Below are 23,794 nucleotides of genomic sequence, written 5' to 3'. Positions count from 1 at the left end.
TTTAGGGCAAGAGATGAAACAGTCAAATATCAGCTTCTACTATTTACTATGTTAAACTAGTTATATACACTTAAAACAACATAATAAGGAAAATTACTTTTTTTCTCATTCTCACAGAACATTTTTATTCTATTTTTTTCCACAAGTATCTTTGACGTCAATCTCTCTCTTATTCTTAGAGCCATTTTTTGAGTCATCAAGCAGATTCCCAAAGTACCTCACCTTTACCTTGTTCCAGTTATTAGAAACATAGCCCCTTTGAATTGTGAATGATCCTGTCACTGGATTTTTATTCTAAGCTACACATACCCATCAACCAAGCAATATTTGTTTTTCATTTGTTCTGTCATTGTGTATTTGTGATCCCACATAATAACTCACTCACTGCTTTGCTTTTTTAGTAATCTCTAAAAAGGTGTGTTTACAGAGATATCCAGTCCTCAAAATTGTGAGGCAGTATCCCAGAAATTGTTTTATATTCTTTACCTTTTTTTTCCCTTTTTCTTAACATAAAGCAGTGCTGTTAGGTTACTTTCTTAAATAGTGAAAATAGTGAAAACTGGTACTGCTTTAATTCCAGGCTGCTGCACCATCCCCAAATTGTAAATTATTATTCAAAATAAAGTCACCAAGTCAGAAAGAGAAAAACAAATATCGCCTATTAATGCATATATGTGGAATGTAGAAAAATGTACAGATGAACCGGTTTGCAAGGCAGAAATAGAGACGCAGATGTAGAGAACAAACGTATGGGCACCAAGGGCAGGTGGGGTGGTGGGATGAACTGGGAGATTGGGATTGACATATATACACTAATATGTATAAAATAGGTAACTAATAAGAACCTGCTGTATAAAAATAAATAAATAAAATAAAATTCAAATCAAAAATAAATGACAATGTGTTGGCTCTCACCAGACTTAAAAATAGTTTTATGCATATGAAAAAAAAAATAAAAAATAAAGTCACCGAGAAAGCACCTGAGAATATTAGTCGTTATAAGAACTCAAATATAAGGCAACTCCTTTTCTGAGGAGGGGAACTTTTGGCCTACATTTGGATGTCCCCATTCTATCCTGTGTCCAACACTTCCTCCTAATTGCTATCTTTTATGACATTTGCTCAGATGTGGCACTGAGGAAATAAGTTAGTCTTTATCCATGCAGCTCCACAACCCTTCCTGAGGGAGGCCAAGCCCCTGTCCTAGTTGCTGTCAACCGTAACACATTCATGCATCAGAAATATCTTTATATTTTCCTACACAAACAATATTTGCCACTGTGCTGCAGAATTACAGTGACACTGAACTGAGTTATATTTGTTTAGACTTAGAAGCTGAGAGGGCCTGTGAAGTGATCTTAAAATGGCTGAGGAATGGGTAGGAACTTGTTCCTCATTCCGTGTACATTGACTTCTCCTTTATGATATATATATTTTTTTAATTAATTAATTAAATTTATTTTTAGCTGTGTTGGGTCTTCGTTGCTGCGCGTGGGCTTTTTGTAGTTGCGGCGAGCGGGCTTCTCAGTGCGTTGGCTTCTCTTGTTGTGGAGCACGGGCTCTAGGCGTGCGGGCTTCAGTAGTTGTGGCATGCGGGTTCAAGAGCATAGTCTCAGTAGCTGTGGCTCACGGGCTTAGTTGCTCCACAGCATGTGGGATCTTCCCAGACCGGGGCTTGAACCCGTGTCCCCTGCATTGGCAGGCGGATTCTTAACCACTGCGCCACCAGGGAAATCCAATGATGTTTTCTTTATCTACTTTGGGTTTTAAGAAGTCTCAAAGTCAATTTTAAGACAGATACTTTTGTTTGTGGAGTAGCTAACACAATAAGTAATACATTTTACATTTCCAAAGTTCAGACCTATGTGTAGGAGATAATTTGTGATATTCTGGACTTTGCTACTAAAAGCATCCTTTACATTATAGGTTCAAGGTGCTTAACTTTGTTGGTCGAGATCCACCCCATTAACAATGTGAAAGTTCTAAAAGCAGTGGATAGCTATATTTGGGTACAGGTAAGTGAGCATATCTTTATCATTTATGTCATTAATCAAAAAGCATGAAACCTAGAGGCAGTGGTGTTACAAAGTGCTTTCACACACATTATCACACTTTCCTCAAAGCAATCCAGTGAATGGGTATGGCTGGAATTAACAGCTCTTCCTCTGCAAACATGAAAATCAAAACTCAAACCTAGCTCTCTCTCTATCATGGTTTGTCTAATAGTACTATAATGTTTTTATGTGATAAAATATAGAATATCAAAACACATTTAAAAGAAGTTTAAAAATGGTTTATCTAATGTGTTCGTAGAGTTGACAGATTAAATACCTATGATTAAATGATATAATTAATCCCTGAATTTGTCAACTCTATGAATCGATGCAGAAGCACTGTGTGTATAACACAAGTAGACTAGATATAGTCAATTCTCATTACTTGCACATAGAATTTGCAAATTCTACTACCCACTAAAATTTATTTGTTACCCCAAACTCAGTACTCATGGTGCTTTCACAGTCATTTGCAGACATGGGCAAAGCAGTGAAAAAATTTTCAACTGATGCACATGTTCCCAGATGAGGTAGAACAAGGTGACACTGCCTTCTTGATTCAGTTCTCAGAGTGCAAACAAATGTTGTTTTCACAGTCAACTTAGTGCCATGTTTTTCACACTCTTTGGCTTTTCTTGGTGATTTCACTGTTTAAAATGTCCCCCAAGTGTATTGCTGAAGTGCTGTCTCATGTTCCTAAGTGCAAGAAGCCTGCGATATTCTTTTCAGAGAACACGTGTGTTAATTAGATAAACTTCATTTAGGCGTTAGCTTATAGTACTGTTGACTGAGTTCAATGCTAGTGAATCAACAGTGTATATGAAATAAAGTGTCTTTTAAACAGGAACACACATTAGACAAAGTTTTGTTTTGATTTGTTGACAAAAATGTTGTAACTAGAGGCTCACAGGATCCTATCCCTGTATTTCCCTTGGGAGCAATGGTTCAGTTTTCAGTGTTTTTGGTGACTTTATGGAACATAACTACCGCAGAGAACAAGAATCAACTATCCGTATTCATGCAGGGTTGATGCACAATTGCCTTGTGTAGCCTCCCCCTCCCCGCACCCACTCCCAGCCTCTGGCTGTGGGTCTCCGTCTTGCAATGTGTGTTGGGAGAGGGGATTGTCTCTCATGTGCCCAATCGTCCACTGTCAGCCAGTCCTTGCAGTTGTGCATTTCGCCACCACTCTGGCTTCTCTGTGGGCCGCTGCTCCCTGCCAGACAGGGCCTGGCGTGGAGCTCCTAAGCTGCGTTCCCTCCCCCAGGAAGCCACTCTGTTTACACTGTCATCAGTGCAGGGCTGACTGTGGGACACTTCCCTTTCCTGGCCTGTTATTTTGGTTTCCTTAGCATCTTTATCCAGGGCTGTGTAGGCAGTGGAGATATTATTGAAGGATGAGGGCAACTAAAAGGTAGAGTGTAGGAAGGAAAAAGTTTTTACAAGTATATGGTTGTACTACATTGTGAATATATTAAAAATTACTGAATTGTATACTTAATAGTGAAAATTGTGAATAGTGAATGTTGTGTTATGTGCATTTTATCTTAATTAAAAAAAATTAAAAGTACAAGATGCATGATGTCATCTGTAGGCCAAAGGAAAAGTCCCCACCCACATGAAGCAGACCCACACTGATGTTGTGGGCCCATCTCAGTTCCTAGCCCTGCTCCCTGCTCCTCACGCTTAGGCCTCTGGAGAAACTCCTCCAAGCCTACATCCATGGCAAATCCCCATCTTCTTCCTCTCTCCCTTCTGCTCTCCTTTGGAGAAACACCGTTCACTGTCCATGGAGTTTGGTCCTGCCCTGCGATCTCTCTCCTTTTTCTTACCAGAACGTCCATGATGATTTCCAGTAGTACATTTCCCTAAGTCTACATGTGCAGCTTTGACCCCCTTCATGGAGGAACTTCAGCAAGACAGTAGTGAGTGGGGTCTGGATCCCAATCTGGGATCCTTGGAGAGTTCCCCACCAGCATGATTGCATCTTCCAGATAGTTCCATTGGGTAATTACACACTCGTCTACATGCCTATAGTACATACCTTCCATCGATGAATATTAATAATCAGAGTCTAGCTCGATATTTACAAGATAAATATTTTCCTAATATGATATAATCTAATCTATATAGATTCCTACTCACAATGCAGACAAAACAAAACAAAACCCTACAAAATGTTGCACACTTTTGTAGAGCTCTGTCTGAACCCTGTCTATGTATATTCTCACTTCTAGGCCTTGCTTCAGGGTTGCCTCAAATTAGAAAGAAAAACAACCATCACCTGAATGGAACTTTTAAAATTACATTTTCACTGATTGCCTCACAGAGACCAGGCAAAGGTTTAGAACTGGTCAGCACCTTAGTCCAGGTCACAGTCCTAAGCCAGCAGGCCCTGGCCACCTCTGTAGACCCAGGGGAGGCCAAATCTGTAGTTTCTCCTTATTTTGAGGCACTGAGTATTTGCCCTTCCATTATCTATGTGGTGTCACTCATCATTGCTTCTCCTCAACCCCAGTACACAAAGTATCCTTTTCTATTTTTTAAGATTTTTTTTTTTTGATGTGGACCATTTTTAAAGTCTTTATTGAATTTGTTACAATATTGCTTCTGTTTTATGTTTTGGTTTTTTGGCCAAGAGGCATGTGGGATCTTAGCTCCCCGACCAGGGATTGAACCCACACCCCCTGCATTGGAAGACAAAGTCTTAACCACTGGACTGCCAGAGAAGTCCCCAAAGTATCCTTTTTAATGTGCACAATTTCACAAATCAGCAGATAATAAGGTCTATATTATTCTCGTAGCTGAATTCTGCATTCCTGTCTATTTTACAGTTTTGAGTTTTTTGCTGTGAAGAATGGTATATAGTTAAAGTTTTGTTTTTCTGAAAGGGAAACTTGAGTGTAAGCAATGTTAAAAGTTGACCAGTTCTAGGGACTTCCCTGGTGGTCCAGTGGTTAAGACTCCACCCTTCCACTGCAGGGGGCGGAGGTTCGATCCCTGGTCCGGGAACTAAGATCCCGCATTCCGCATGGTGCAGTCAAAAAATAAAAGTAAATAAATTAATTAATTTTTTAAAAAGTTGACAAGTTCTGTTTCTAATTTGTCATTATGAAAAGTTAGGACACCAGGTAGTATATTTTGTCAAAATTTTTCCTAGTCTTTAGAGAGGCTGCAGGCTTTAAAACAAGGACATGAAAAGTTATGTTCTTTCAGTATGCTTTAAAGTTTGGAGGGAAAACCCAAAATTCGCCAGTGGATCTTATCTAGTAAGCTGTCTTTCATGTTGCAAAATGAAACTGCTGTTTTATAGTTACCCTTTTGATGATGAAAGAATTAAGTCACTGGATTTATCCCATGGCCAGTTTTCCCTCATTATCACAGCTGACAGTGTCAGGCCTTGTGTTTCTGGCTGCCTGCTTTGTCCTGTGGGCTGACAAATAAGGGTGGGCACAGAGGAGGAGGAGTGGAGTGGATCAAGCCTTTTCTTCCCAGTGGCAGTCGTTCTGTGCTTTGAGGTAAATCCTCCACCACTTGCCACACTGTGATTCACTGTCCTTTCCTGGAAAGTCCCTGGTTCTATTTTGCTTTTTCTCTTGGATGTGGGACTTTGGAAGTTGTCACAGAGAGTACATTTACTTGGCTCTCAAATTAAATACTAGGGTTAGCTGCACAACAAATTATATCAGTCACTCTTTTTTGGTGCATGTGAAACAGAACTTTCTGTACAAATGTTATTTACATTGTTTCTGATTGGCTTCAGAATCACATATTCCAAATAGGAAGCACCATCCCTAGAAATGGCTTACACTTTAGCCTGTTTAAATGAATTGTGTTGGACCTGTGATCAATCCTCCCCTGGAAAACTGAGCTCCTGAAAGTGTTCCTTTTTCTTCCTTGCTTCCATCTGTAATGTATGTGTGTGAATGTGATTCGCCTAAACTATTCTGTGGTTCCCAGTCCCTTCTATGGTCTGTAGTAGTATAGTGATCAAACACAACTTTTGAAATAATTGTGTAAGCAAGGTAGTTGCTTATGATTTTGATTAATTTCCTTTTTACAGTTCCTCTACCCACATGTTGAAAGTCACCCTCTACCAGAGAATCATCTGCTACTGATTTCAGAAGAGAAATGTAAGTATATCGCGAGTACTTCATGAACGGCGCATCTCCCAGTGAAGCGTAGGAAGGGCGTGATGAATCTTCTAGCTGTCCACTCACCAGTGCTGAGGGTCCACTGACCTCGCCACTGCTGAGGGTCCACTGTCCATTGGAGACCTAGGACTCCTGTGGAAGGGCTTTCCTTCTGTTTCTACTTGTTGTTCCCTTAGGCTCTGCCTCCGTATATGATGGGCTCCTGCATATATGGATTTCTAGTTTGGGCACATGGTAGAATATTTGTAGAATAGTTGTGCAGGTCATTTTTGCCTTCTTTAGTCCATCCTTCTTTAAGATGTCTGTCACAGTGGATAACCATGATTTAAGGAGAGAGGCTTGGACGGACAGAGGGAAAGGCATTAGAAGGTAGAAGAATCCCATGGCAGAACTCGAGGACACATAGTAACTTGGTCAAGTTCAGATAGAGGCAGGTAAGATTGGGACATCCTTTAATGATGATTTCAAGTTGGGGGAAGGGTGGAGAAAGGACAGAATTCACCGGTGCATCTTATCTAGTAAGCTGTCTTTCATGTTATAAAGTGAAAGTGCTGGTTTATAATTAGAAGGACAAGTCTGAGGGGTTAGGTTTGTGTTCACTTCCTATACTCTTACGCAATAATCTGTCTCACATTTTTGGAGCTAGAACCAGCACAAGGTACATATAGCTGAATCTAAATCGCTTACTGAGAAAAATAGACCATCTACACATCAATAAAGTGTTCAGAGTTCTGTTAATGACCCCTATAAAAATACCTTCCCCTAATATCTGGCATAATGAGTTTTCTATCTGATGTTTTCATATAAAGAGGTATTGGGTATTTGGAAATTGAAGATAAACCCTGCCAAATGAGCCCTTATTAGCCCTATGTAAGACTGATGGTATAGGGGAGGGAAATACTTGTTAAGGGAACCCAGGGGAGCAGAAGAGTTAAATGCTTCATGTATTGTTGATATTGAGGAGCAGAGTAAATGCTGGACTTGAAACAGACTGTAAAGGGAGGGTGGAGAAAGGTGGGTTTTGTTTTGAACCTTGTGAGATTGCCATCTGTGATAATACTGTTTTTCAGCCGGTTGTTTAATCTGCTTTGCTTTTATAAAAAAATGTTCACAACTGTTAGGTGAAAAAAAGTACTCATATTTTTCATGAAGGTTAAACTCTCTATTGTTTATTTTTTAAAAGATATTGAACAACTTCATATCCAAGTTACCCGAGAAGATGGAAATAGAGTGGTAAATATTTGAAATTCCTTTCGCTTTAGAGTTTTTTCCCATAAAGAGTGGCATTTCTAGACTATTAAAGATGGATTGTTATAGAAACATACTACTTTATTTGGTGTCTTTCAGATTATAGTCTTGCTGTTGTAACATGTGAAATAATACAAGATACATGAAGGAGTTGATTATCTCCTTTCTATCTACCTCACCCCCCAATCTCAGTCTCCTGAGATAACTAATGACAGCCTTGTGTGGCCTTTTCCATGCCTTGTAGCTTGCTCAAGGTTAGGTGTACAGATGCTGGGATTCAGTTGCTTTTACCAAAATAGAATCATAATATAAATATTAATTTGCTGCTTTTGCTTTTTACTTAATATATCATGGGTATCCATATAGGTTTCTAAATAGAGAACTTTTTTCTCTAATTTTTATACATATATACACATACATACACATAATAAATGGGATCATAACATATATGCTAAGGTTCTATATAGTTCAGTTTTCTTTTCTTTTTTGCTTGTTTTCTACTTCTCCCTTGCCTTTTCACCTCTAATTTTTGTTCACAACCTGGTGTATATCCTTTCACACTTTGCTCCATACAAAGTGTCTCCCATCTCCACCCCTGACACACCCAGGGGTTTGTTTATTATTCACTCCTTCCTCATTCAACTTTGTGGAATTACCTACAGGCACCCTAGAGCAGCTCAGTTCATTATCTTTAGAAGTACAAATAGTCCCTGGCATGGATGTGCACAGTTTTGTCACCATTCTCCCATGGATGGATATTCACTTGATTGCCTTTTTTCCCCCTTTTATTTGTTTGCATTACAAATTGTCTCAAATGTTTTTAACTTTACATGTTTGGTACACGTGTTTTTTTGGGTTAAATCCTCAGGGATGGATAAGTGGATTGATGGTTATATGCATTTAATAAACTTCAACAGATTTTGCCAGATTGCTTTCCAAAAAACTTGTAACACTTCAGTTTTGCAATCAAAGTATAAAAATACCCTTTCCCTCTATCCATACCAGTAATAGATGTACTTGCCTTTAAAAAAATCCAGTTTGATGCGTTTAAGTTGATATCATTATTATTCGAGGTTGTGTTTCCCTTAATATTGATGAGTTTGAGCATCTTCTTTGCTTATTGGCTATGTGAATTTGTTTTTCTGAAAATTGCTTAGTTATATCCTTGTCTATTTTTTCCTGGGTTGTCTTTTTCTTGACAGTTTGTCTAAGATCTTAATATATTATTGATATTAAAATGACTTCCTTCAATATTTAAATAGTCTGCATCGAAATTGTCTCTCTCTGATTTTAATTTTAAATTATGTGAACAAAATTGAAATGGGAGATGGCATTTATTAATTATGTATCTATGATTGAAAGTGTCAAATCAAGAGGCCTGGCTGGAAAATGACCAGAAAGTATGTGGCTGGAGCTCTGGGCCACTAGTGGCTGAGTGGATGGCAGGGCAAAGACAAGGCCAGTGGTCAGAAAAGGGTCAGGCCAGAGAGGAGAGACCAAGGTGCAGAATCCCAAAGCCAGCAATGAGAATTTAGAGGAGAGAGTTAAATAAACAAGTTGGGGGTCAGGAAGTGGAGATGGACACAGACGGAGGACTGGCTGGTTAGAAGAGGGGTTGGGAGCCATGAGAGACACTGCAGAGAGCGTGAGGCCAGCAGGCACCTGTCAGAAGCCCAGGAAGGATTCTCCTGGCCAAGACAATGTGGTCTCAGCGCTCCCTCATCTACATGTGCCCTTCTGTGAGGCACTTCTGCCCTCATTCTTAAAGGCTTAGATGACAGCTTCATAAGGCCATGTGCAGGTCTGTGCAATCATCACAACATCCCTACACAATAGAGGTGGTATTATAATTATCCCCATGTTTACAGGGAACACGACAACCTAGACTCACAGAGGTGAGGAAACTCTAGAGAGGGACAGAACTGCTATGTGAACCTGGTTGCCATGTTCCGACGATCATGTTCTTGCTAGTATATGCCTTTATCTGAGAGTTCCTGAATCTACTCTAACCTAAACAATTTCAGAAAAATGGAAACAAGATGGGTTCCCCAAAGTTAAGAGTCAGATAGGTACTGTGCTCTTGGATCTTTTTCCAGCAAATTTGATGGAACTAGGCAAACAAGAAATAGAGGTGTATGATTCTGCATGCCCTGTCCTCCCTTGAGTTCCAAGTTAGCCTCATTGGAGAAATCCCATTTAGGATTAGAGAGGTTGAGGTATGAATATGGACCATTCTGATGTTCCCTTTTTTCCTTATTTCTTCTACATCAATTTGTCTTCATTATTTACTCATCTGTCCCAATATAGATTACCTTTGCTTGATGAGCATTTTTGAGGAAAGTGAGTTCTTAATTCCTTGTATTGCACTTATCATTTCCTTGGCAATTTACCCTTGCATACCCTACTTCATTTTCTTTCTTTTGATAAGTAGTCCTTGAGTACTTCTACATGCTGGAAACAATCAAGCCATTGAGAATACAAAGGTGTTGTAGAAGAGTGCATACTCACTGGGGTAGACTTATAACATTAATTAAAATGTAATTGTAATAGAAGCATGCCAAAGCACCATAGGAATACAGAGATGGGGAGCTCTGCCTTCATCTTGGAGGTGAGGGAAGGATTTCTACAGGAGGCAATGCCTAAGTTGGGTCTTGAAGGATGAATAGTTAAGTATTGCTGAGAGATGGGCAGTATCATCATACTCATTGTGGAAGACATAAAGGTAAGAAGCATGACCAAAGACACATGAAGAGTTTATGGCAGATCTAGGATCATTGCCCACAGCCCTCCTCTCCCAGGCCTGAGTTTTCCCTTGGCCAAACAGTCTCTACCTTTGGTGGTAAAGCCCTCCAGACTGCAGATACCTGAGTGGGTTATGTCCAGAACAGGGAGCTCTGAATCTTGTGTTAGCCCAGGTGTTGGTTTGTGGTTAAGTGTGGCCTTGCCTTCAGCAGCCCCAGCCTGTCTGCCAAACTAAGAATAAAAATAAGATAGTTTATTGCAGAGTGTTTGTGAAGAGCAAGTAATGAAATGATGCCTTAAATCTTTTTTGGAAAGACTTTCCATGTGTATGTATTGGCAATAGGGGCTACTAAAAATAAACTGTGGAAGTATTTACATGTATTATAAAGATAGAATAAGCAAAATAATTTTGAAACCCAGATATGTTCTCCTTTAAAATAGTTATTTATTTCTAAAATCTCTTTGCCTCCTTAGGTAATTAAAAATTCTGGCCATCTCCCAAGAGAGAGAGTAGCCGAAGATTTTGTTTGGGCTCAGTGGGATATGTCAGAGCAGAGATTATACTACATTGATCTGAAGGTAAAAACTAGTCCACTGGCCCTCCTTTTTGTGAGAGTATTTTAATTTTGACATTATTGTTATTGTAATTTATTAATTACTTCATTTTCATTGATGGGGCCGTCGACAAAAGTTGATGAAAAATAATGAAAAGGTTTTCATTACTGTTTGATTTTTGGCTGCTTCCTTTTCTCTCTCTCTTTAAACTAGTGTTTTTGTTGATTTTTTGTTAATTTGTCACTTACTCTGTTTTCTTTTTTAGAAATCGAGGAGTGTCTTAAAATGCATCCAGTTTTATGCTGATGAGCACTTTAGCTTAATGGTAAGTCCAGAAAATGATTGGACTAAGGAAATTTTATAACCCATTGCCCCTTTTAAAGAGAGTTATTATCATAAACAGCATTTTAACATTCTTGGTCTTGATTTTTACTCACTTGTATGAGCAAGTAAAATAGTTCTTGCCATCTCAAGGCTTCAATTCTGTAACAAATGCAATTAATATAGATTATTAGAAGAGCACACACAGTAAGTTTCTGCTAACTGAATGCCTCATATTAAAGAAAAATGGGTAAGAGTGAGTATCAGTAGGAGGTAGTAGGCGTGGTTAATAGTAGATAGCTTTATGTAATTATGCATCATTTGATCCAAAAGAACATGTGATGGTGGATTGAGTATAAGGTAAAAAGTCAATGAGAGGGTAGAGGTCAATCAGTACAAATCTAGAACCACTCCTGGAAAAGCTATTTGGAGTGCCAGCCTTGTAGTGAGGAGTCGCAAATATCTTTATCTGTGATGGACAGAACATTATTATTCTTCTTGACTAGGATTAATATTGGTGTCTAATACAGATTGATATCATACCATTACAAGGATTTCATTTACTCCTCCTACCCCCTTTTTTGGACTCGCTCATTCTCTTTCTAAAGACACCCAGTCCTTCCCTCCTTACGTGATCATCTGTGTCTTGTAAAAGTCTACTCCTTCCAATTGGCTTATTATAAAACCCATTTATGGTAGTCAAATCTGAAGCAAAGTTTGCCTTTTGAGAAATAAATACACATCAAGCTTGTGATGTATGTAAACTCCAGAATGTTCCCAGTGGACTTTCTGTCTGTGGATTTGGGGGATATCCTCTGAAGATAATGCTGGTTAAAGGAGCTCTTCATCATTAGGCAAGCACAGTGTTGTCAGGTTTGCACTGGTTTCCAGAACTATCATCACTTAACTAATGTCATTTTTCACATTGTTTTCTCCTGATTTTTTGACAGTTTGAAGCACCCTTGGATGTATCATTAAGTGATTCAGGATTCAAGTAAGTTACTCATAGATTACTATTAATTTTTATAGACACTTGTCAGCAGAATGATTATATAATATTTATACCTAATCTATGGTATGCAGATAAAAGGATAGTTTGATATGCTGTGTGTGTGGGGGGGTGTCATCTTTTCTGTTTCTGTTCTCTATAGGGAATATAAACAATGTTATCAAGCATGAACACAGGGTTTTTCCATGGAAAGTCAATCATATTGATTTTTCTTAGTCATTTATTTCTGTAGGGCGTCTCCATTTATTTTGATCTATGGAAGTGCTCTTCTCCCTGTGGTTCAATAAAAGCATTCGATGAGTGAGAGAGAGAACTACGTTTAGAATCAAACATCAAAACCCTTTTCTTATTGCCATCAAAGAGGATATTGCAGGTCGATCCACTTATAGCTCAGCTGAGTCTATTGCTTTACTTTTTTTCCTGTTTTCCTTTTTACACAAAAGGCGAGGTTTTTTTCCCCCAGATTATTTTACGTGTAGTAAAAACATGAGACACTTTTGAAAAAATAGACACAAGGCTATAACTGCACAGAAGAAATGAAAGTCTTCTTGAATTAATGGTAATCCCAAACTGTTACATATTTCACTACCTTTATTTCATCATATATGAATATTCAGTTCTGTCCATTGTGAAACATAATGTCAGCATTACTCTAAAATCAAAAAAAATTATAAAAACGTAAGTTGAAAGGAATATATATATTTTTCTCTGTTGCCAGGCCATGCCATTTATGTAACATGTATTTTTAAAAATTACTGTTTTATAGTTTTTTTTGTTTTGTTTTGTTTTAACAAAAAGACATCTACTGGAATTTCTCGAGGACATGTCTCTATTTCTTTGGGTAAATTATAGTGATTACTCACATCCTTTATGAGGAAACTTATTTGTAAATGCATTTATGTTCTTAGACTTGTCAACTTTGGATATGATGATCTTCAAGACCAAGAGAAATTATCCAAACACCCAACCTTGTGTGTTTTTACCAACCATACAGGTAGAACCGTGTTGTATTTATCAATTTACTTAATTATACTTGATTTCCATACATTTAGCCATTGTTTAGCTATACTGATCCTGAAAATAAAATATAATAGGGCCACACTCTTACATAAGTGATTATATGGATATTGACATACCAAATTACCTTCTCCACTGTAATTTTATACATTTGCTGTCTGTATAAAAGAAGCCACTGTCAGATTATTGTTCTAATAGTTAGTTTTTGTATTATTGTTCTAATAAAGGGGATAGATTCATATTTAATCAAGCTACATTTTCTCACCTGCTCCATTTTTAACAAATGGCATACGATGATCGGGATGCTTTTTGTGTCAGGCTTACTGATGTTTGGGTTCTAAACCTATGTGCTTAGCTGCTTTAAGAGCCATGCCATAACCTGAGCTGACAATCAGAGCTTCACATAAAGTTGTTAGTGTACAATATTCCATCTCTTAACACCTATTTATTGTAGATAGAGAAAATAGAGAAGGGAAAAAAATGCCTGAAAATGAGAGGATAGGAGTATGATTACAGTCAATCAATCTGGTGGAAAAACTGCTCATTAACCATAATAATCATCTAAATAATCAACTCTAATAACTAAATCTCATAGCCATTTTTAACATCCCAACTTGAGTGGACAGTTACCACTTAAGTAACGCTTAGACTAAAATTGCTTTCCTTTAAAGCCAAATTATGTAGTATTCATTGAGCTGACACTTACGGAGCACTTACTGTGTGCTGGGTATTGAGGATACAATGGTGAGCAAAACTGACCTAAACCTTTTTTAGTAGAGAGTTACTATTCAGTATGGATGTTAGACATTAAATAAGTGCACACGTAGTATTTGAATAGAGTCATGGTACATTTTATGAATGAGAACTACAGAAGGCCATGAGAGCATATAACAGATGTTTAATGGAAGCTACTAATATCTTCAAATTTGTTCTAGACCAGCCAGTACATTTCATTTTACAGAATGAAAACTGAAAATTGCTTCCTTTCCCACCTCACTCCTTCAAAATCCATCCTATAGTTTTTCTGTCCATCCAGGGTCTCCCTCAGCCTTGTAAGTCCCTCTATAAACCAGTCTTGGGGAGTTTAGGGCAGGAAATGATATTTCCCTTGAGACTTGAAGGATGTATATGAACTAAGAACAGGGTGACTGAAGTAGAGTGATCAAGAGGGAGAGTATTGAGAGAGAGCGTTGAAGAGGTAGGCAGGGGCCAGGTTGTATAGGGCCTTGCAGACCATGGAAGGGTTTTAGGTTTTATCTCAAGAGTCATAAGGTCATTAAAGTTTTTTTTTTTCTTATGACGACCTTTTATTTTGAGAATGCTCAAGTGTACAGAAAAGTTCAAGAATATAATGAACATCCATGTACCTTTTACTTAAGTAATCATATCATTCACAATGCTTTATCATTTGCTTTATCATTCTCCTCTTAAATAGATAGCATTTTTTTTTTTGACTAAATCATTAAAGTAAGTTGCAGCCACCATGATACTTTACCACTAAATAATTCAGCATGTATCTCCTTAGGTTAAGGATACTCTTACATAATCTCATTTCCATTATCACTGAAAGAAATTAGCTACATTAATCAGTAAACTATTTCATATTCAAATTTCCATAATTGTTTTTTAAAAAGTCCTTTTCACGTGTATGTATATATGTGTATGCATGTAAATGGATAGATGTATGCATATAACTTTTAAAAGATTCATGCGTTACATTTGGTTGTTTCGTCTTTGCAGTGTCGTAATGTAGACCGATTCCCACCTCCTATCTTCCGTCCCTTTTTTTCTCTTTTCACAACATTGACATTTTGAAGAGTCCAGGCTATTTGCCTTGTGGAATATCTCACATTCTGGATTTGTCTAATTGTTTCTTTTTGGAAGTATTTAACTTCTTTCCCTTTCCTTTACATTTTCTGTAAGTTGGAAGTTAGGCCTAAAGGCGTTGTTAGACATAGGTTAAACACTTTTGGTAAGAATATTTCATAGGTGATGTTGTGAACTTTATTTGCACCAGATCAGGAAACGTATAATGTAAGGATGTCCTACTGTTAGTGACGCTAAGTTTGGTCATTTGGTTAAGTGGTAACCACTGCCTGTCTCCCTTGTAAAGGTACATTTCAACCTTTGCGTTAGTAATCTGTGAGGTGATACTTTGGCATTTAATTACTATCCTATTCCCCAACAACTGTTCATCTGGTGGTTTTAGGATCCATTGACGGTCCTTCACTGAAGTGTTCTAAGTGGGTAGTGACATGATTAGATATGTATTTTGAAAAGATCACTGTGGCTGCTGTGTGAAGAATAGTTCAGAGGAGGCAAGAGAAAAAGTGGGGAGATGAGCAGTTAGGATAAGGTGTAGTCATATATTTGAGATGAGAGTGGCTTGATCTGGGATGGGCAGTAGAGATGGAGAGAACTAGGTGGGTTTGAGATGAATTTTGGAGATGGAACTGAGGAGACTTGCTATGAACTAGATGAAGAGGAATGGTTCTCAGGTTTCTGGCACAAGCAAATGGGTCAACAGTGGTGCCATTTACTGAGGTACAGTGGTTTTGGTGGGGCTTAGAAAGGGAGATTGTGAGTTTTGTTTTGGAAATGTTAACTAAGAGACCTGGAGCTTAGAAGGGGAGTCGGGACTGGAGATGAATAAGTGTGGAAGTTGTTAGACCATAGCTGGCATTTGAAGCCATGGGAAGGGTAAAGGGTCAAAAGGGAAGAGGTTTAGGAATTAGATCTGGGAGCAAAAATATATAAAGGTTAGGTGGAACATCCAAAGAAAAAGGAAAAAGTATGGGGAGAGAAGAGGAAAACCAAGTGAGGTGTTATAGCAGCCAAGAGCAGAGGGAGTTCCATAAAAGAGAGTGACTGTTAGTAGGTGGTGAGAGGTGGAGTCCATTGGGTATAGCTTCATGGAGGTTACTGTGAGTAGTTTGTGCTGGGTGATTGAGGTGAAATCTTGATTGTGATGGGTTAAGTGTCATGTGGGAGTTGAAAAATTATAGCAGCATGTGCAGGCATGAGAGAGGCAGCAGCTGAAAGGGAAAGTGGGATTTAGGGAATATCATTTTTTGAGACAGTAGGGACTCTAGTATGTTTGAATGCTTACAGGATATTTAGTGGAAAAGAAAAGATGACAATACACAGCAGAGAGGAATGACCAGTAGAGCAAATTTGCTTAGAAGGTGGGATGTAATGGGATCCAGAGCTCATGTGGTGGGACCAGGGTAGTACTTGACTACCTTGTACTTGACTTTAAATCTGTTGGATATAAATAATCATTTTAGGCTTTTATTCTATGAAGCTTTTATTCCTTCTTATTTTATTCCCATAGGAATTTCTCATGAACAGTAGCAGCTTATAAATAGGCTATCTATGACATATCTTAAGAAATAAAATGTTAGGTTAATCTGGCATGAGATGTGAAAGAGTCTGTTTTTTCCTTTCTCAGCAACATCTAGGAGAATAGCAAATGAGCCTTGCTTTTCACAGTCAGCTTTGAAATAGAAAAAATAAGCCTGTTTCAAATGGGATGCTTCCAGATTTACAAAGAAATAAACCAGAGAAGCACCCTTTTGCTTTTCAACTAAGAAGTTGTCAGTTCGTGTATTTCCCAAATTACTTTTCAGAAATAACTTTTTAACCTTTGTGGTTAAAACAAACAAATACCTACTTCAGCAAAGTAGGAATGGAGAAGGGAGCAAATAGTCTAATCCCTATATGGCTCCCTCTATAATAGGGAGCTTAATTTTCCACTGGTGTGAAGAACAGAAAACATGGTTCATGAAAAAAATATAGGTAGACTCAGAGCTTTTTACAAACTCAACTTATTTCAACTATTTACATTAACGCTGATGCTGTAATAACATTGGATGTTCAATTGTCACATATTGGTCATCGGGAGCTACTTTGTCCTTTCAGCATTACTTTTTACATTCTTGAAAGCATCTTTGTTCTGAATTTTCCTGACCTAAGAAATGATATCTGCTACCTTCCAGGGAGTTAGAGGTTAAAATCTGGAGGCTGCTCATGAGAGTTGGTGATAGGCAAAAGTGCTCTGCTAATATCAGGACACTTATGTATTAAGATTACGAGTTTGTATAGATTTTTCTAATAAATTTTTTACAAATCAGGGACCTCCTAAAGAATTGAAGGAAAGAAAATACACTCCCTATCCGATAGTCAACCCTGAAGCTGTACTTGGAGTTCTCCTGTGTGTTCTAAGTCCATGGTGGCTGTAATTCTTTCTTGTGCACCACCTACTGGGAGGTAGCGAGGGGTGAAAAGTGTAACTTCTCCTTCCTGTACATATAATTGCAAGAGTTGCCCTTCACAAGTTCCCAGAATTAGGCCAGTGTTTTAGCATTTTATAGAGCCTTTTACAATGAGATAATTTCCCTTGGAAAACTTTGTCCATAATAGCTTTCATTGTCCAAATGGTTTCCCCCAGGCTAGCCAACTTTGAGATGTTATCTTCATCATTGATGAATATTCATTACACATCTCTGGATACGCCATTAAGAGCATGCTTTGTTTTTTCAAACTCTGACTTCCCCCAACTTGTAAATAGCAGCAAAATTATTCTGAAATAATAATAATAAAGCAGCTAACCTTTATGACCAGCTATAACTTCTTTGCCAGAGCTTTATACATGTTACCTCATTTAACACTCACATTAGAACCATACGAAGGAGGTTCTCTGTTTTCCTTATTTACAACTGAGGAAACTGAGGCTTAGAGAATTTAATTAATATGACTCAGGCAAATTTAAAAAATACTGATGCCTGAATCTCACCCCAGAGATTCTGATTTAGTTGGTCTCAGGTGGAGCCTAGGCATCTGTGGGCCCAGGTAATTTTAATGTACTTTCAGAGTTGAGAACCAGTGCTCCAGAGCTATGCTGTCCAAGAGGGTAGCCACTAGCCACATGTGGCTATTTAAATTTAAGTTATTAAAATTAAATAAAATTTAAAAGAAATTCCTCAGTCACGCTAGCCATCCTTTAAGTGCTCAGTAGCCACATGTGGCTAGTGGCTACCATATTGGACAGCACAGATATCGAACATTTCCATTATCAAAGAAAATTCTAGAGTTGGGACAACTTTGCAGAGCCTGTGCACAGCCCATTTCCCCTTGTTGTGTCTTTTTTTCCCCCTTTGGGATTGGGAGGCGGGGCTAAGCCACAACATAACTATTTGGAGATATTTGCTTATGAGATCTGAGTATGGCTCTTGGTGTATGTAATTAGGTTAGTTTATTCTACATCTCACTTTAACTTTCTTCAGAACAAGGAAAATGATAACCTCAATTCTCTAAAGGACGGTGTGCAGAGGATTTTCCTAGAATGGAGGTTATGATCTTCCTTATATTTTTGACGTTTCACGTTCATTCCTCAAGGTAGATTCCTAAAAGAAGAATTACTGGGTCAACAGGTGTGAATATATTTAATCCTCGGCAAAACTGTTTTTCAGAGAGGTTGTACTAGTTCACTCTTTCATTACTATTATTTGAGAATGTTCTTCCTACTGCTCCATTGACAGAATTGGTTATCATTTTTAAAACTTCGCTAATTTGAAAGGAAAAATGTGGTGCCTTGTTTTAATTCTTATTTCTTTATTACTAGAGAGGATGAAGTTTTAACTCCGTTTGCTAAAAATGCCTGTGATCATAGAACGTAAAAGAACAGGATAAACCAGTAGGGTTTTTGCTGGTAGTATGTTTACTGTATAAAAGTAGTCAAAGTGGTACAGAGGACTTTTGTAACTCTTATAATTACTATTTTTGTATCTGCTTTAGTACAGTATTATTTTATTCTTAGCGAGTCTGCTGTAATTTTAAAGAAAAGGTATTATCATTGTGTGGTCATTAAGCATAACAGTAATTTTAAATCTAACAGAATTGTTACTTTTTTATCTGATAAAGTTATTCTTTTTTGTTGTTTTGTGTTGAAAATATTGCAATGAAATGACTTTCTAACAATATATGGCAGTCTTAAAAGTCATTAAAAGAGTCACAAAGGATAAATATTATAACGAAATGCTTAAATATGTCCTTAAATAGCCTTCTTAGGGAAAATGGGCCTTTTTTTCCTACCATGATTTTTGATAAAGGAACTCTAGTGGAGTATGGAAGAGGAAATACTGCAATTCACTGAAGTAGAATAATGATTGAGTTCACACAGCTAGTTAATATTCGCTCTGGGACTAGAACCCAGGTTTCCAGGCTCCTTGTCAAGTTCCTTTCCACCCTGGAAATCTCCTATTTCAGGTGATCACATAAATGCTAGCATTAGAATAGAAGTATCAGTTTAAGCATAATGCCCTCATTTGTAGGTCGTTGATGGACTTATCTAGTCTGTCCAGGTGGGAACAGCTGCTAGAGGTGATGGACAGTTTTACACATTGAAGCAGGTGGAAAGGCTGAGGTTGTTCTGGAGTGGCGGGCTAAGTGAGGGGTCAGGGCTCATCTGGAAAGGCCACTCTATGCCAGGAGCTCTACTCAGTGACCCAAATATGGATGGGGACAGGCTCACACACCACACTTGCTCTTGTTGCCCCAGTTTGCTTTCCATTCTAGATAAAGAAGAACACTTGAAACTTTCTGTAAATAGGAGACACATTTTTGACAAACTGAGATCCATAGCTATTAGTAATGGCTGGAAAGCAAGCTAAACAAGGGCCCAGGGGAGTATATGTATGTAAGGAGAATCTCGTGAAGCTTTGTAAACTTCTCCAGGTTCCCATGATTTCATATACAGAAATCTCTCTCTCTCCATTTTCTTAGCCTTCAGTAACCTACCACAGTAAATTGCTTATAGTGTGTGCTGAGTAACTGTTGAATTGAAATTTCTTAGCAACTTGTTAATAGTCCATTTCTAGAATTTGGGAATAATCTCTGAGGTAAATTGGGGCAGAACATCTAAAGGAATACCAGTAAGGTTAAGTGGCTTAGGAAACTTTCTATTTGTCTACGATTCTTTTAAGCTTTACTAAATACCTTCTTCCTTCTAGGAAGTTTGTGTGTATGTTACTGCCCGAACTTTGACTCTTGGGAACAAATCACGTATTCAGTGCTTTACTTTCATAAAGGTACTTTTCATTTATTTTTTTACTTTTACATAGTCATTTTTTCCAAATAGCAGCAAAGTAGATAGACTTTAAAGTCTTATAACCTTGTAACAAATTCAATCAGTACATTGTATATCTGTATACCTATATAATACGTATTTCCTGAAGAAATTCATGAATGATGAATATTAAGTTAGCTAATTATTTTTATATTACATTTTAAATAATATTTTGTAATATATTTTTTTCTTGACCTGTGTCTTTTTTCTAAGCCTGGAGACCAATGCTAAGGGATGTATTTGTCCAAAGTGTGTGTGTTTGCTTTTTTATTATTACTAACTGAAAGGTACCAATAGATTTAACTTACAAAGGTACATAAAGTTTTAGTTAAAAGCTTCCATGGTCTCGGTCCTTAACAGTTCTTAGACCTAAGATACATTTATTTCATTTCATACATCTGTGGCCCAAGAAATTGATATGTCAACAGTCAGTCTTGGGGACAGGAGTAAAGTGCCCAAACTTTTCTAACTCTGGAGTTGGTCACAGAGTGCCCTTTAATAGTTTTAGCCTGAACCATACTAAAGAGTATTTATTTCGCTTGTTTAGTTCCTTAAAATTAGTATTTATATAGTACATACTGTGGGAAGAGTTAAAGTGCTTAAAATTAGAATTTTCAAAATAAAAAAAAATTTATGCCAGGTCACACCAGAGTTTATTCTGCAGGAGTGCCTAATAGTACCTTCAGAAGTTAGAGATTAAAAGAGTTGAATAACTTAATAATGAAGAAAGTAAAAGTAAATTCAGAAGACCTATATATATGCTTTAATAGTACAAGTCTGATATTTGTGGAACGTTTTCATACATTTTTCTAATGATTAATCTAACGATTAAAGCCAGAAAATAAAACTTTTCTGAAAGTTTTATTAAGAGCTAATAACTGTGATTAAGAGTTAGAAGAGTGGAGAGTGAAGCCCAACACTACACTGAGTTTAGTAGATAGTCTAACACCCTTTCTGAGTCACAGTGAGATTCCTAAGTGATTCAGAGAAGCCTCTGAGGGCCTTAATGACTGCAAGAGTGTGGCAGTGAACCTTGAGGCACGAGTGAGCCACCTGCTCTCCTCCACCTCTTGGATCCTTAAGTAGATTTCTTCAGGTCCTTCTATCCCAGCACAACCCACCTTTTAAGGTCTAAGATTATCCATAAGCCCAGAATAATTACTGGCTTGTGACTGCACTCAGGTGATCCGCCTTCAGTGCTGATTTTTGGAGAATGATGGGGAACCATGAGCTCTAGGGCTCCAAAGACACTCGCTTTGTCAGTTTCACAGTTACTAAATGTGGAGCGTATGTCATGGAGTCACTGCCTTGGGTGGAATTCCAGCTCTTTTTTTCTTAACATCCTTTCTCTGGCTTCATGTTCTCTCTCCACAGGGCACAGCAAGACCTTCACTGCTACTCTTGGGCGTGTTGACTCACGTGTGACAAAGGGCATTACTTTTCTCAGCCTTGGTGAGTGAGAGGCATAGGCGTCTCTCTGCTCTGTCTCTTCCTTCCGGTACATGTTATGCCTCATTTTCCTCATGCCTCTTTGGGACTCAGGTTGTGATGACTGTGACTGACCGTTTTGAAGCCAGATAAGGGACAGTTTTCTCTGGAACCACCCCCCCCCAACCAAAAAAAAAGCCTTTTGGCAGGGGGGCAAGGTGATGCATCTCCTTTCTTAGGGAACCTAGGCTGTGGGCTTTCTTATGTTTTTAGTAGCAATCCTAAAAAGCCATTTGTTAGTATAAAAATGATGAAATGATGACAGTGAGCGAGAGGTTTCCTAAAAGCCTATGAGAAATAATACGTGATGTTGTCCCTTGGTTCTAGAGAGACAAAGGCCCTTGAGAAATTGTCCGTTCCCTGTTGGTAATTGCTAAAGGCTTCTGAGTCCCATAAATTATTTATGGATCAGCTTGATTGAGTTGTTTTTCATTGAGTAAGTATGGTAAAGGGAACTTGAGTATTTGGCTTAAACATAGTGAGTCTGTAATGAAGAAAATAAAGAAGGGGTTTATGTACCTCCCTACTGAAAGCTGCTGTTCCATGCCAGTTGGGATGAGGGGCACACACCGGTTAGCACAAGACTAAGCAGAACTGTTGTTTGCCTGCATATGGGATATGGCACAATATTTTAAAAAGAAAAGCTTCAGGTTTAGAGCAGATGGATTCTTTAATATTGTCTTCTTTCCCTGTTTCCCAGCCCATCTACTATCATGACAAAGGTTTAGGAAGGTGTTATGTGAAGGAACTGGGTAAAGTGAGAACCAAAGTGACAAAGACCATAAAAATATTTTTTTGGGGTCTTTTTTAATCGAAGTATAATTGATTTACAATATTATATTAATTTTAGGTGTACAAATAGTGATTCAATATTTTTATAGATTATACTCCATTTAAAGTTATTACAAGACAATGGCTGTATTTCCCTGTGCTGTACATTTTTATACATAGTAGTTTGTACCTCTCAATCTCCTACCCCTGTCTTGTCCCCCCCATTCCCTCTCTTCACTGGTAACCACTCGTTTGTTCTCTATATCTGTAAGTCTGCTTTTGTTTTGTTATATATATTTGTTTGTTTTATTTTTTAGATTCCACATGTAAGTGATAACATAGCATATTTCTCTTTCTCTGTCTGACTTATTTCACTGAGCATAATACTCTCTAGGTCCATCCACACTGTTGCAAAAAAAAAAGATTTTTATTTTGAATGATACTATTGATGAGGAGAGATACCTTATGCTAAGTGGGCCAGTATGTGCCAATTTTTAATATGAGCTCTGAACCTGTGGGAAGTTGCTTTAGAGAGGCCTGCTTCTACTGCTTCCTGTGGTAAGAAGGATAAATATAAGGTTTCCTGGGTCTGAGACTTGATTCTTATCAGAAATCCTTTATCAGCATCCCATCTCGAGAGTGATGTGGGAAACTCTCCACTAAAAAAACTTAGCCTTTTGTGAGGTCAAAGGTATCCTTCCTCTTCTTACCCCTGGGAATGACTCTTGAAAAGGGCAGGCATGATTTAATCTCTGGTCTTCAGAGCGTGGAGAGGGCAAAAATACTAGAGCTTTGTAAAAATAGGCTATCTCACATTAAGTCATCTTTCCTTCTTTAAACAGATTTTAATATATAGGCACAAAATTGTACCCAAGATTAGAAATATTCTAGAGGTAATTTTTATGACAACAGTATTGCTTTTTGAGTGATGTCTTTTTTGCAATTTATTGCATGGAGTTTCCCTGAATTGTCACCCTCTTAAAAGGGGCTTATATTGATTAAAATATTAAAGAATAGAGTTTTGGAGGAAGTTTTCCTTGAACCCCAAACACCTGTATATAAGAAAGATATGTTTATACATTAAAAAACTATCATTTTAAAAATTAATACTATATTCTAAGTGTTTTACTTGTTATCTTGATCCTTACAACAATTCTTCTTGGTGATGTTATCCCCATTTTACAGATAATGAAACTGAGTCTCAGAAAGTCTGTGATGTGTGCCCAAGCTTCTTTTAGTGTCTCTTATCAGGGGCACTATATTAGTTTATTGCTGCAATAAGAAATCACCACACATTTAGCCCCTAGAT

At 37.8% G+C, this 23,794-nt stretch overlaps 1 protein-coding gene across 5 annotated transcripts in view; it reads left to right on the top strand.

Annotated features, from left to right (window-relative positions):
* The window catches only part of GSAP (gamma-secretase activating protein), an 88,036-nt gene that overhangs the window by 19,256 nt on the left and 44,986 nt on the right, over nucleotides 1-23,794 (top strand). For 4 of the 5 annotated variants that reach the window (XM_082399330.1, XM_082399329.1, XM_082399328.1 and 1 more), the window contains exons 6-14: nucleotides 1,927-2,015; nucleotides 6,118-6,187; nucleotides 7,392-7,441; nucleotides 10,673-10,777; nucleotides 11,019-11,078; nucleotides 12,025-12,068; nucleotides 12,992-13,077; nucleotides 20,111-20,188; nucleotides 21,601-21,678. In XM_082399330.1, the coding sequence (XP_082255456.1) occupies nucleotides 1,927-2,015; nucleotides 6,118-6,187; nucleotides 7,392-7,441; nucleotides 10,673-10,777; nucleotides 11,019-11,078; nucleotides 12,025-12,068; nucleotides 12,992-13,077; nucleotides 20,111-20,188; nucleotides 21,601-21,678 (660 nt within the window). Of the gene's footprint in view, nucleotides 1-1,926; nucleotides 2,016-3,922; nucleotides 4,062-6,117; nucleotides 6,188-7,391; nucleotides 7,442-10,672; nucleotides 10,778-11,018; nucleotides 11,079-12,024; nucleotides 12,069-12,991; nucleotides 13,078-20,110; nucleotides 20,189-21,600; nucleotides 21,679-23,794 lie in introns of those variants that run through there. The other variant, XM_082399331.1, reaches the window with a different exon arrangement.

The sequence above is a fragment of the Balaenoptera borealis genome, assembly GCF_965194805.1.
Source record: "Balaenoptera borealis genome assembly, chromosome: 7".
Lineage (NCBI taxonomy): Eukaryota > Metazoa > Chordata > Mammalia > Artiodactyla > Balaenopteridae > Balaenoptera > Balaenoptera borealis.
This window is presented reverse-complemented; position numbering and strand designations above follow the sequence as displayed.